General features: G+C 45.1%; 1 protein-coding gene across 5 annotated transcripts in view; it reads left to right on the plus strand.

The window, feature by feature from the left end:
- Positions 1-15,081, plus strand: part of KSR2 (kinase suppressor of ras 2) — a 485,372-nt gene that overhangs the window by 205,084 nt on the left and 265,207 nt on the right. For all 5 annotated transcript variants that reach the window (XM_059876166.1, XM_015475495.3, XM_059876167.1 and 2 more), the window contains one exon: positions 1,315-1,828. In XM_059876166.1, the coding sequence (XP_059732149.1) occupies positions 1,315-1,828 (514 nt within the window). The remainder of the gene's footprint in view (positions 1-1,314; positions 1,829-15,081) is intronic.

Genomic DNA, 15,081 nt, shown 5'->3' on the forward strand with positions numbered 1-15,081 from the left:
TTGTGATGAGAACTCTTAGGATTTATTCTCTCAATAACATTCATATGTAACAAATGAGAGTGTTAATTGTATCAATCATGTTGTAATGACATCCCTAGTACTTCCTTATCTCGTAACTGGAAGTCTGTACCTGTCGACCGCCTTCATTCAGTTCCCCTCCTCCCCAACCCCTGCCTCTGGGAATGACAGATCTGATCTCTTTGTCTCCGAGTTTGTTTGTCTTTTGAAGGATAACTGACCTACAACACCATGTTAGTTCCTGGTATACAATACAGTAATTCAAAATTTCTATATATTACAAAATGATCACCGTGGCGAGTCTCGTTATAGTGTGGGGAATATAGTCAATAATAATGTAATATCTTTGTACGGTGACAGATGGTAACTGGAGAAATGAAGTTTTAGATCAAAGCCCTCACTGGCTTTCCACTGAACGTGGTATAAAATGCACCCTGCAACTAGGCCCGTGAGCCTGGAAGTCTGCCCTCACCCATCCTTGCAGCCGCCAAGCCACTTGCCCCATTGTTGCCGTACATCACCTTCGAGACGAGCCCGGAAAAGAGACCCGGAGAAGTACCTGGCTTGATTTAGATGGTTTTGGATCCTGTAGTTTGGTATTGGTATTTGACTCTTATGCTTTTACATCTCCTTGCATAGACGGTGCGGAAGGACTGCACTTTGTGGCCTGAGGGTCTGTACATGTAGACCAAATTTGTGTTTGTACTCTCAATACAGAAAATGAGTGAAAAATGTTAATACACTAGTGGATTTATTTTTATTTTCTGACGTAGCTCGTATCAGGGCTGAAAACCTCAAGTTGTGTTCAGACAGTAGGATGTTTTTATTATATTACTTTTTCAGTGCTCCATTTTTTTTTCTAATAAACTGTTGTAAAACAAAACAAACAAACAAAAACTCCCCTTCCTACTGCTATGCTGGTGTCCTTGCCATCCTCCTCCTCTCTCCTCACACCTGCAAGTTCTTTCCTTGGACACTTGAGCTGTGGGCTCCCCAGCCCTGGACAGAGGAGGGCAAGGCTGTTGAATGAGGCTTATGGTGAGAGGGTCAAGGAAGGGTTTCTTTCTTTTTGTTGGGGCCAAGTGGGTGTGGTTGAATATATGTAAATTGTGCTTCCAACTCATGGTGCATAATTTATGTAAATATGCACACAGCACTTCGCTCTCACCCTGTACCCAGCCGGCAGTGTTCAGGGTGTGTATGGTATAATGTGCTTATGTGGTAAGGTGCAGATGGTGTAATTAAGCAGCTTTCTCATAGCTCACCTGTCGTCTTTGCTTCTTTGTTCCAACTCAGGAGGCAACCTTTCCAAACAAGACTGGACCATCCAGTGGCCCACCACGGAGACGGGGAAGGAGAACAACCCCGTGTGCCCCCCGGAACCGACCCCGTGGATCCGCACCCACCTCTCCCAGAGCCCCAGGGTCCAGTCCAAGTGCGTCCAGCACTACTGTCACGCCAGCCCCACCCTGGGGGCCCCCGTGTACACCCACGTGGACAGGCTCACCGTGGACGCCTACCCGGGCCTGTGCCCGCCCCCGCCGCTGGAGTCGGGGCACCGGTCCCTGCCCCCATCGCCCCGGCAGCGGCACGCGGTCCGCACCCCACCGCGCACCCCCAACATTGTCACCACCGTGACCCCGCCGGGCACGCCGCCCATGAGGAGGAAGAACAAACTGAAGCCCCCGGGGACCCCGCCGCCCTCCTCCCGGAAGCTGATTCACCTGATCCCGGGTTTCACGGCCCTGCATCGGAGCAAGTCTCATGAATTCCAGCTGGGTCACCGCGTAGACGAGGCCCACACGCCCAAGTGAGTGCATTTGGTGGGGCCCCCCGGGGTGGCTGGGCCCCCCGGGGTGGCTGAGCCTCCCACTCAGCCAAGCCACAAATCGGCTGTATTCCCCTCCTCCTGTTGAAGGAAAGGTGGATTTTCTCTAATGGCTGGGCTGGAAAATGAATAGGAAAGAATTTCCCAGAAATGACCTCTTTTTATACTATTCGTGCTCTAAAGTCAGATTTGGAAAACTGTAGCCCAGGAGCCAATTCTGAATTTATTGCACCACATCCAGGTTCATTCCCTTCTGTTTTGTCTGTGATTGCTTTCGTGCTGTGATGGGTGAGTTGAGTATGGCCCACAGAGTTGAAATCTTTACCATCCAGCCCTTTTGGGTGGAACACTTGCCAGTCCCTGCAGAGTCTATCCTAGTGCTGCCCTAGAAATAGGGTGCCAGCTGCACATGTGGCCTTATACTTTCTGGTAGCTGCCTTAAAGAAGAGTAAAAAGAAACAAGTGTTATTAGTTTTCAAAATATGTCATTTAACCCAATCTACCAAAACATGATCATTTCAGCACAGAATCAGTGTAAAATATTACTTTGGAAATATTTTTTTTCTTTTCTCCTTATTAAGTCTTTGAAATCGGGAGCGTAGTTTGCACCTCCAGCTCATCTTAATTGGTACTGGCCATGCTCCAAGAGTGGCCGTGTTCCACCTGTGTCTGGTGGCCTCTGTGCTGGGCAGTGCAGCGCTGATAGACCCTATGCGTAGGACTTGCTCTGGAAGTGGATGTGTTGTATACCTGGCTCTGGCTTGGAGGGGTCTTGCTGCCAGCACACAGTATCTGTGGCTAGTGCTGGCTAATGAGAGAAATGGGACAACTCTCTGCAGGGTCGCTCAGAGGCTGACTCTGACCTGGGTCCCTTGTAGACTTTGAGGTTCTCTGTGTATTAGAAATGGAAGAAATGCTAAACAGGATCACAAAAGTGGGTAGCATGTTTTAAATATTTACATTTAACAAAATTGCATCTGCGGCATAGCATAGAAGATAAAGTGGTTATGTATAATCCTGTTAGGAGATATGGGAAGGAGTCTACGTTTGGGGATTGTTGTTTATGAGAGGTGTGGATCTTGGTTCTGGGAACTCTGATGTGGGGGAGCACTGGGGAATGTTTCATTGTGTTTCCATCTCAACAGTTCAGCAGTTGTTTCATGAGCTCGCATTACCATGCATCCTGTGATAAAAGTTTAAAAATGTGCATCTTAGAATTGATGAAATTGGGTAGGTTCTAGGCTCTGGGCTAGTTGGCAGGGGTGTAATGGAAAGGAAGAAGAGACATAGCCTTTGGTCCTGTGAAGATCGACATTAATCAAATAACCACACGTAGGTGTTATACTCTTATGTTCAGTAATTACAAACAGCATTACAGGCCATCAGGAGAAAGTGTAGGAAGCTATCAGAGCTTACAACCAGATGGACCTGATTGAGTTTGCACTGGCAGGGAGGTGAGTGGCGGGGGAGGCGGGGAAGGGAACTGGGGAGGCTTCCAAAGGACTGTTCGGACTGAAGACTAATTGGGGATTAAGATGGAGCAAGGGGTGGGAGGTGTTCCAGGAAGGGAGTATGAGTGTGACCCTCTAGAGAACTCAACTAGAAGGCCTCTGTGGCTAAGGGAGCAGACAGGTGATGCAAGAAGAGACACGTAGCTTGGGCCGGTGGCACCACTGTTCACAACAGCCAAAATGTGGAAACAACCCAACTGTTCATCAGCAGGTGAAGGGATGAACCCAGTGTGGTCCATACAACGAAATATTATTCAGCCATAAAAAGGGACGAAATTCTGACACCTGCTACAGCAAGAATGAACCTTGAAAATGTTATGCTGAGGGAAATAAGCCAGGCATGAAAGGACAACTGTGGTGTGATTCTACTGATGTGAGGTGCCTAGAACAGGCCAATTCACACACAGAGAAAGGAGGACAGAGGTTGTCAGGGACTGAAGGAGAGAGAGAGATGAGGTTGTGTTTACTGGGGACAGAGTTTCAGTTTGGGTAGTGGAAAACTCCTAGAGATGGATATATATCTTCAGTTCAGTTCAGTTCAGCCGCTCAGTCGTGTCCGACTCTGCGACCCCATGAATCGCAGCACACCAGGCCTCCCTGTCCATCACCAACTCCCAGAGTTCACCCAGACTCACGTCCATTGAGTCAGTGATGCCATCCAGCCATCTCATCCTCTGTCATCCCCTTCTCCTCCTGCCCCCAATCCCTCCCAGCATCAGAGTCTTTTCCAATGAGTCAACTCTTTGCGTGAGGTGGCCAAAGTATATATATCTTACAACGATGACAAAAAACAAGTTAGGCAGGAAAGCCGGGCGTGGGCACGCTTTTTCTGTGAAGGGCCAGATAGTAAATATTTTCGGCTTCTCAGTCCAGGTGTTCTGCGGCATCCCTGCCCTTGTAGCGAAAGCAGTCCCAGACAGTAGCTGAGTAGGTGGACATGGTGATGTCCCAGTAAACTTTGCTTATAAAACTAGGTGCCTGGCTGCGTTTGGCTAACCCTAACCCTAATCCTACGGGCTGTGGTATGCCCTAACAGAAGCCCAGTTGTAAACAGTGAGGGATTCTCCCTCCTGAGGCCTGAAAGGGAAGCGCTTAAAGTGATTTAAGTGGAAGACACGATTGCATCTGATTTTAAGAAGGTTAGCAAGCTTCTGTGTGAGGTCTGTATTAGAAACACTCTGTTTCACCAGACCTATTTGGGACATCAGAGCCCGAGGCAGAGGGCCGATGCTTTTCTGATTGGAGGTCGGCTTGATTTTCATGGTTTCGTGAGATCCTGAGGGACTGGGAGTGCTGCTGAGACCTCAGGGTGAGGGTGTGGGGAGGGTTTCAGGAATGCAGGGTACCACTGTGGAAGATGGGAGAGGCATTGCAGGTTTGCTGGCCATGGTGTCCACAGATTATGCATCTTCCATATCCCTCCCTGTGTTGACCACAGAGCGAGGTGGAATTTAACCAGGAGGAGAGCCTGGCTGGACACATACACCATCTTCTAATCTATGAGGTGGGGGCAAAGTGAGAGAGGCTGCCCTTTGCCTGTTTGTTTTTTTCCCTAGTGTTATTGAGATGTAATTGACAAATAACACTCTGTAAGTTCAAGGTGTGCCATGTGATGACTTAGTACACACACATATTGGGAAATGATTACCACAATAAGGTTATTTAACACACCCATCACCTCGCATAATTACCTTTTGTGTGTGTGCAGTGAGAGCAGTTAAGATTTGCTCTCTTAGCAACTTTCAAGTACTAACAATACATATTGTTAAACAGTCAGCACACCGTGCACTAGATTCCCCAGTACCTATTCTTATACCTGGAAGCTGGTACTGTTTGACCAGCATCTCCCCATTTCTCTCACCTGCTTGCTCTTGGCAACCACCATTCTACTGTTTCTATGAATCCAGTGGTTTTAGATTCCCCATGTAAATGAAACCATAGTATTTGTCTTTCTCTGACTTATTTCCCTTAGCCTAATGCTGTCACGGCCAACCCACGTTGTTGCAAATGGCAGGATGTTTTCTCTTCTATGGTTGAATAATATTCTGTGTGTGTGTTATATATATGTATGTATGCCATATTTTCTTCGTCTGTTCGTCCACTGGTGTGCATGTAGGTTGCTTCCATGTCTTGGCTATTGTGAACAATGCTTCGGTGAACATGGGGGTACAGATATCTCTTTGAGGTGATAATTTCATCTTTGGATATATACCCAAAAGTGGGATTGCAGGGTCGTATGGTAGTTCTGTTTAAGTTTTCGAGGCATCTCCGTACTGTTTTCCATGGTGGCTGCGCTGTTTACATTCTTATCAACAGTGCCTAGGGGTTCCCTTTGCTCCACCTCCTCACCCACACTTGGTATCTCTTGTCTTTTTCTTGGTAGCCATTCTAACAGGTGTGGGGTGATGATATCTCATTGTGGTGTTGCATTTCCTTGATGATTAGTGATACTGAACCCTTTTTCATGTAAACACTGGCCTTTTGTAAATTTGTAAATCTTCTTTGAAAAAATGTCTACTCAGGTATCTTGCCCATGTTTTAATTGGATCTTTTTTTTTTTTTGGCTATTGAGTTGTAGGAGTTCCTTAGGTATTTTGGATATTAACCCCTTACCAGACATATGATTTGTAAGCATTTTCTCCCATTCTGTAGATTGTCTTTTCATTTTTGTTTCTTTTGCTTCTGAGTTTGATATAGTTCCACTTACTTTTCCTTTTGTTTCTTGTGGTTTTGTTATCATACTCAAAAAATCATTGCCAAGACCAGTATTAAGGAGCTTATTTTTTTGGTCTATTTTTTAAATTGAAGTATAGTTGCTGTACAACATTGTATGTTACAGGTGTATAATATAAAGAATCACAATGTTTAAAAGTTATACTCCATTTATAGTTATTAGAAAATATTGGCTATATTCCCCATGTTGTGCAACATATCCTTGTAGTTTATTTTATACCTAACAGTTTCTACCTCTTAACCCCTACCCCTCTATTGTCCCTCCCTCCTTCCCTCTCCTCAGTGGTAACCACTAATTTGTTTTCTATGTCTGTGAGTCTGCTTCTTTTTTGTTATAGTCAGTCACTAGTTTTCTTTTTTTTTTTTTTTACATTCTGCATATAAGTGATATCATGCAGCGTTTATGTTTCTCTGACTTATTTCACTTTAGCATAATGCCTTCCAAGTTCATCCATGTTGCTGCTAATGGCAACATTTTGTTCTTTTTTATGGCAGAGTAGCATTCCGTTGTGTACATATACGGCATCTTCCTCATCCTTTCATCTGTTGATGGACACTTAGGTTGTTTCCATATCTCGGCAGTTGTAAATAATGTTTCTATCAACACTGGGGTATATGTATCTTTTTGAATTAGTGTTTTTAATTTTTTTGGATATATACCCAGGAGTGGGCTTCCCTGGTAGCTCAGTTGATAAAGAATCTTCCCGCGGTGCAGGAGACCCAGGGTCAATCTCTGGGTTGGGAAAATTCCCTGGAGAAGGGAATGGCTACCAGTATTCTTGCCTGGAGAATCCCATAGACAGAGGAGCCTGGTGGGCTACAATCCACGGGGTCACAAAGAGCCTGACACAATTGAGTGACTAACACACTCACACCAGGAATGGAATTGCTGAGTCACATGGTAGTTATCTTTTTAGCTTTTTGAGAATCCTTTATACTGTTTTCTGTAGTGGTTGTTCCAATTTACATTCCTACCAACACTGTACGAGGGTTCACTTTTCATGGGCTATGACCAGTGTTGAGAATATGAAATAGACTATCCCAGACTCAATTATGTTAGAATGCATTGCCTTTAATGAGGCTAAGTGTTAGTATTGCCTTGTGAAACTTGTGTCTGATATACAGTCATCCCTCTGTATCTGTAGAGGATGGGTTCTGGAACCTGTGGAGGAAGTCCCAGAGGTGGCCCTTCATTGCCATGGTTCCAACCACAGTTTATGTATGATTTATTGAAAAAAATGTGTGTAAGTGGCCCATGCCGTTCAAACCCGTATTGTTCAAGGGTCAACTATATACAGATTTTTTCTTTCTCTGGGGGTTCTTCTCGTTCTGGACAGCTTTGGTTTGGGGATAAACCCCAGCAGGGAGCAGGTGAGCAGGTGAGAAGATGGCCTTTCATCCTGTGGAATGTGGCCAGAGGCACGTCCAATATCGCTCAGCTCATTCCGGTTTCAGTTAGTCTGATTAGTATCTAATTTCTTCTCTCCTGTCTGGTAGCCTTGCTGGGGATGGTTCTTTGCCGCCAACTTGGCAGTTTTCAGCCTGTCTTTATTTCCTCTCAGTGGGATGTGGGGTTTCAGAATGTCTTTCTCACCTTTTTAGAGGTCTTTCTAAACAGAATTGAATCTTTCAAAACCATCTTTTCCTATGAGTTTTTCAGCACCAACACCCTGCTAGGTTGTGGGTTGGAGGAAGGCTATGTTTGAGATCATTTATCCTGGGTACTCTCAGGTATACCCACGGTGGTATTTAGCAGAGATCTGGTGGGGTTCAGTCTTGTCCCCAGTAGCATCTCATGGGCATTTGTAGGAAAAGCACCGCAAGAAAACAAGAATATATTTGCAGTAGTCTGTCTCTCATCACTGGAAGCCTTGCAGCCCAGGTATATTGGCTGGATCACAACTGTTGTGATCAGTCTTGGCCAAAACCATTTCTCCTGCTTTATATGCATTCTCCAAGATGTTTTTATGTACTCTTGCCGGGAAAATCCCATGGACGGAGGAGCTGCATAGGCTACAGTCCATGGGGTCACAAATAGTCAGACACGACTGAGTGACGACACATTTCCTTTTTTCTTTTCTTTTGCATTTGAGTTTATGAGTGTGATTTTACTCCTACAACATTACTAAACACACACGCATACACAGAGGGGGAAAAACTTATTTTTTTCCTCTGGTAAAGTAATACCTGATTATTGTGGAAATTGAGACAACACAGGAAGTATGATGAAGACAGGGGAAAGTATATGCTACTCCTTTTGTTTTACACATGCACGCACACACACCATGCGTTCTCACAGGGGTGAAGTCACTCCCAGTGGGGCGCAGGTTGACTTTTAGGAGAGTGAGGTGGGAAAAAAATCCTTGATATAATCATTTGCAAATCTCCATAGAGCAATATACATATAGATACTCAGTATATCTGTGGTACTCACGTTTCCTCGGGAGTTGGGGGTGATGATTAGAAGAACCATCTGTATAGTTTCTTTAGGGGTCATTGAAAAAAAGTCTGAGAAATGCAGACATAGATCTGTGGATATAATCCTGTGGATAGAGTTAGGCATAAACACTGAGGGCTGTTAAGTCTCCCCAGTGTTCTTAGTGGTCTTTTTTTTCTTCTCCATCAGCCTCCGTGGTCACATCTACATAGGTAAACTGGCGCTGGTTCCTTACAGTCAGCCGTGTGAAAAGTTAAAAGTTAAGCCAGCCTCAAAGACTCTGGTTGTCTTGGCCTTCAGTACATGGATTCCATGGTCATAGTGTTGGAAGAAAGAAAAACCTAACCATTCTTAAGAGTGTGATGAGTTGTCTGTCTTTAATCCCCCCATTTGTCCCCCCATCACATAAATGACTTGCTTTCTCTTGTCAGAGCATCTGAAAGGGTAAACTGGATTTCTGTAAACTGAATCAGCTTTTAAATGCATAGGAGTAGCTCAGTATTAAAAAAGAATTCTATTGTAACCCTCTCCCCCTTTTGGCAAATTCCTTTTTAAAGGTAATTTCCAATTATAACTTTGTTTTAATTACACAGTTAATTCCCAAGTACAGCTTCATTTAGAAAGTAAAAGCAATATAAAATGTAAACCATCCAAGGTCAGAGTCCCCCTCCCCTTGCCACAGAGAACACCTAGAGCTTCTCTTAATAAGAGTCCTTGTGTGCATATGTTGTGCTTGTACGCATCTGTAATATCTCTACTTCCCTCTCTTCATAATTGGAACCACTCTGTATGGCTTTTCCAGTGTGACTTGCCTTAATTAGTCCTACATAAATATAAACATCCCACTTATAACTTTTTCACACCTTATATCTTTTAGAAATTCTTTTGTCTCCCCAAAGCTCATCTAGAACATTGTTCCTATCTCCGCTTTCAGCCCTCTGTATCATTTCTGTATGAGCACAATTCCCCTCTGCCCTTCTGGGACAGAATATGAAAACCTCGGCTGACCTGGGAGCAAGGACAACAGGCTGGATGAAACCCACACTCAGTCCTCATTCTGACCCTTCATTCCAGTGAGTTCACATTTCTATATCTGAGATCTATGCCATTTGTAGTTTGTATGAGAACAGACTTTTCTTGACAGATTCCTTATGTAAATAAGACTTCAAGGGGGCTCTCTTCATTTATTTTAGAAAACTAATTATGGGCAAGCACTTAGAGTCTCTGACACACACCTACAGATCATTGTGCTAATTAATACGACACTCACTAATATATTTATAAGGGCAAGAGTGAGTGATTAGTTTATATACCATAGCATATTCATTAAAATAGGAAGGCTTCTGCTAGGCTCATGCATGGGATTCTTTTAGGTCTAACTAAGCATTCAGACACACAAGATTAATACTAATCACACTTGGCATCCGATTGATGCCAGGCAGCATCAGGCATCTCTTTGGTGGGTCCCTGGGGGCTGTTCTTCCTTGCCTTCATCTCCAAGTGGCAGTTCAAGTGCAAGGTGGTGAGACACACATTAAGCAGGTGTGGGAGCCATCCTGGCTTAGGGCACAAGAACTCGGGTGAACACTCCATCAGTATAGGTGCTTGGGTCTCCACAGGGGACGTGCCCAGTAGAACAGTCATGCTGCTCCAGGATCCCCGAAGGCTGTGGACTCCTCATCAGGTGTTTCAGGTTCATACCAAAAACTCCCAGTCTGTATGCAGTTCACCCATCACAGGCCGGTTCTGCCACTAGCAACGGGGTCTACTGACAGAGTCAACATTCCCCCTTGAGATTCAAAGGATTAGGGCTAGAAAGTCAACCCAAGGTCACATTCCCACCTGCAGAAGATGAAAAGGTTGAGTTCACCCTTCACCTACAGCTTCTCTTGAAAAATCCTGTCATTTTTAAATGCCTCTGATTCGCAGTGAATTTCTTATTTTGAATCAGTGAGGTCTTTAGCAAGGTCTTTTATAATTCATATAATAATATATAACATGTATACATTATATACGGTCCCATTGCTTCATGGCAAATAGATGGGGAAACAGTGGAAACAGTGGCTGACTTTATTTTTGGGGGCTCCAAAATCACTGCAGATGGTGATTGCAGCTGTGAAATTAAAAGACGCTTACTCTTGAAAGGAAAGTTATGACCAACCTAGACAGCATATTAAAAAGCAGAGACATTACTTTGTCAACAAAGGTCCATCTAGTCAAGGCTATGGTTTTTCCAGTAGTCAGGTATGGATGTGAGAGTTGGACTATAAAGAAAGCTGAGCACTGAAGAATTGATGCTTTTGAACTGTGGTATTGGAGAAGACTTTTGAAGAGTCCCTTGGACTGCAAGGAGATCCAACCAGTCCATCCTAAAGGAGATCAGTCCTGAGTGTTCATTGGAAGGACTGATATTGAAGCTGAAACTCCAATACTTTGGCCACCTGATGCGAAGAGCTGACTCATTTGAAAAGACCCTGATGCTGGGAAAGATTGAGGGCAGGAGGAGAAGGGGATGACAGAGGATGAGATGGTTGGCTGGCATCACTGACTTAATGGACATGAGTTTGGGTAAACTCCAGGAGTTGGCAATGGACAGGGAGGCCTGGAGTGCTGTGGTTCATGAGGTTGCAAAGAGTCGGACATGACTGAGCGACTGGACTGAACTGAACTGATACATTATATATAACATTATTATAATTATTTGCCATAAAATATATGCTTATTAGTTTTTTTTGGTTAAATATTATCATTACTTTACATAAGAAAGTTATATTCACAGCTGAGACTTCCCATTCACCCTTGACCCATGTCCTCTGGTCTAGATGCCAGGCCCTCTTCCCTAGGGCTGGAACAAGAGTAGGCTCTTACTCTCATGGATACCTTTCCTTTCCCTCAAGCTGCTGAACCTTTCAGTCCTGTGATAACTCCAGTGAAAGTCATTTAGAATAAGTTTAGCTTTCCAGATATTAATAAGACTGTCTCTCTCTGTTTGCTCCAGAGGCTTTTAAACACACCACAATGAATTATCATTGCTACACTCCTATTGACATAGCAACTTAGAAGTTCCACAGTGAAAACTCAGCTAGACAAATGTGCTGATTGTATTATGACATCTTGTGGTGAAGCGTGCTTCACCCACAAGTGGGTTGGGGAGCAGGTATTTTGTTTGAGGTGCCTTGTGCAAGGAATAACTGAATTTATTGTAGGTGAAATTTGTTCTATGTAGAGTCATTCTGCTTCCCCAGCTCTGCCTCTGTCTCTTGTTATTTCTTTTTAAGAAGTTGAGAGTTTCCTCAGATCTCTCATAACAACTCCACCTGAGGTAGCTCCCAGTTTTAGAAGGAGCCTGGGGCAGCCCCAGGGCTTCCCAGGTGGCAACTAGTGGTAAAGAACCCACCTGCCACTGCAGGAGACGTGGGTTCAGTCCCTGGGCTGGGAAGATTCCCTGGAGGAGGACATGGCAACCCACTCCAGTATTCTTTCCTGGAGAAATCCCCATGGACAGAGGAGCCTGGTGAGCTATAGTCCATAGGCTTGCCCAGAATTGAACACAACTGAAGCGACTTAGCATGAGTGCATGGGACAGCCCCAGTGTTGCTCTGACTAGCTTGTGACTAGCAAGTCTCATAGGAGCTACTGCTTCCAGTGAAAGGAAGATATGTATGCTCACATCTCAGGGCAGGTGAGGCCCTGCCCATCCCCCCCGGGTTGGATGTTACCTGCAGCTTTGGTGGGCAGACCCTGTGCATACCTCTCACATGGAGTCTCTGTCTGGGGGCCTTTTGGGGCCGGTGGGCATGTCTTGCTTGAGTGCAGGGCAGCCCACGGCCCCAGGAGCAAGCTTCAATCAACAGGGTTGAGAGTTTGTGTATAAATTTGTCCTCAGTGAGGCCATTCTGATGTGTTCTCTTGGAGGGTTCTCAGAGGGGCCATGCCCCAGTTGCCCGTGGTGGTACAGACCCATCATAACACATTTTCTGTAAGCTTCCTTCCATCTCTGCCTCACCTCTCTGCTTCATCCTGTTTCCAGGGGCCACTTCCCAAGTATCCTACTTGTATTCCAGAACCTCCCTCAGGGTCTGATTTTGGGAGAAACAGAACTAAAACAGGAATAAAGGTAATCATTTATATAATCACATTAAGCTCTACACAGAGCTGTGTGGACACATTTCTACTTAAAAGATTGGATGACTGTTATAATAATGCAAATTATAGCTGTCACATATTGTATATTGTATAGCTTACTGTTTGCTGGCACTTTATGTGGTGTATTTTATTTAATCCTCAAACATTCCGCTTTACAGGCAAGGAAATTGGCTTTAAGAGAATGTGCTGCCTCCAAACCCATTCAGACTAGTTAAGTACAGAATTGGGGTTCCTTCTAACCCAAAGTCCACGGTGCCATTGGGGGATGGGGTGAGTAGGGGCCATGGGCCCTGGAGTCAAGGGACCTGGTTAGCGTTCTGACTTTACCACTTGTTGGCTGTGTGACCCTGGGCAAGTGGATTACCCTCTGTCAGCCTTGATGTTTTCATCTATATAATGAGATTCATATGGTTCCTGCTGCTGCTGCTAAGTCGCTTCAGTCGTGTCCGACTCTGTGTGACCCCAGAGATGGCAGCCCACCAGGCTCCCCCGTCCCTGGGATTCTCCAGGCAAGAACACTGGAGCGGCTTGCCATTTCCTTCTCCAATGCATGAAAGTGAAAATTGAAAGTGAAGTCGCTCAGGTTGTCTACTTGAAAGTTACAGTCGTGTCCGTCTCCTAGCGACCCCATGGACTGCAGCCCACCAGGCTCCTCCATCCATGGGATTTTCCAGGCAAGAGTACTGGAGCGGGGTGCCATTGCCTTCTCCTATGGTTCCTAGTTCATGGCATTGTTGAAAGAATTAATATATGTCAAGTGCTTAGAACAGTGCCTGACCCACAGCAGGGGCTAAATAAGTGTTCCTCATAGTCACTATTTAAAAAAAAAAAAACCAGAATCCATGATAATAACCTTGGTTATTTGTAGGTTTCCTGCAGGGGAATAATCCATTAATAATACTGTGAGGCATAGAAAAGAGGATCTCATAGGACCCCTGCTGCTTTTAAGGCGCTTCAGTTCTAGTTTGAGACGACCAGCATATCGTTAAGGCCTAATCTTAATAATGTAAGGCAGCTCAAACACAGAAATAGATTTGGAAGTAGAGACAAAACTTAACTACTTTGTCACCCCTAGCCCCGGGCTCCAGGTGCTTCCGTGAGTGGCCGCATTGCCAGGGCTTTCCTCTGCTCCTTCCCTTCTTGCGGGCTGACTTAGAAAACTTCTGTTAGATCTTGGGCTTTCCATAAGCCAAGCTCTAGGCTGGAACCACAAAGTTCCTATCAGGCTTTAACTGGGGCACTGCTTTCCTTTCCTCCCATGTTGTGGGACATATAATGTGACTGATACAGTCTTATGAGTCTACCAGCCCACCGTCTGTACCCTAGTTTACAGGTGGGGTAGGTCCTGGTACTCAAAGTGCATGGATGCATGGGAAAAGCATCACTGTAAATTCAAGGAGGTAGAGAACTGACAATTACTGAATATGTATATGGAGGACCTGACACTCCGTGTGTGTGTGTGTGTGTGTGTGTGTGTGTGTGTACTCACGCACTTAGTTGTTCAGTTGTGTTCAGCTCTTTGCTACCCCGTGGACTATAGCCCAACAGGCTCCTCTGTCCATGGCATTCTCCAGCAAGAACATTGGAGTGGGTAGCCATTCTCTTCTCCAAGGGAATCTTCCTGACCCAGGGATTGAACCCAAGTCTCTTGAATTGCAGGCAGATTCTTTACTGTCTAAGCCACCAGGGAAGCCCGACACTCCACATGTGGAAGGGTAATTACTTCTCATTGTAAACGGGAGAGGTCGTCGTCTTTATCCCCATTTTACAGATTAGAAAACTGAGGTTCAGGGAGGCTGACCAGTGTCGTGCAGCTTTGTATGCAGCAGAGGCAGGATGGGAACCCAGCCTGACACCAGAGCTCTTGTTACTGTGCCATGCTGGATGTGGTTTGCACCGAGAAGATGGTGTAGAAACCAAAGATTATGGGAATCATATGCACTAGGGAGCATGGGGCGTGCTTGCTGGCTTGGGACAGTCAGCACCTACAGATGGGGATGTTTGGTAATAAAGTGAGGGGGCCAGAGAGTTCAAGCGATGCTCTTGGCACTTCCCAAGAGCATCTTGATTTGTAACCTAGTGGCCAGGTTGAAAGCATCCAGGCAGTAGAGAAACTTCTGCTCCCCTGAGTCCCCCCAAATTAAAAGGACTCTACCATGCTTCTGAAATCCTTACCATTTTAGAGCCAGCTTGTCCATCAGTGACAGAAAAGTAGGAAGCCTCAAGGCTAAGCATACAGGCAGTAGAGCCAAACAGGCGTGTGTTCACATCCCAGTCAGGCGACCTCCTGGCCAGATTTCCCTGGAAAGATAACTCGTCTGAGCATTCATTTTCTCTTTTGCAAAATAGGGGCAGTTATAGTATTTAGAGTACAGAGTTACTGATGCAGATTCAGTGCTATGGGCATA

This window comes from Bos taurus, chromosome 17 (assembly GCF_002263795.3).
Source record: "Bos taurus isolate L1 Dominette 01449 registration number 42190680 breed Hereford chromosome 17, ARS-UCD2.0, whole genome shotgun sequence".
Taxonomy (NCBI): domain Eukaryota; kingdom Metazoa; phylum Chordata; class Mammalia; order Artiodactyla; family Bovidae; genus Bos; species Bos taurus.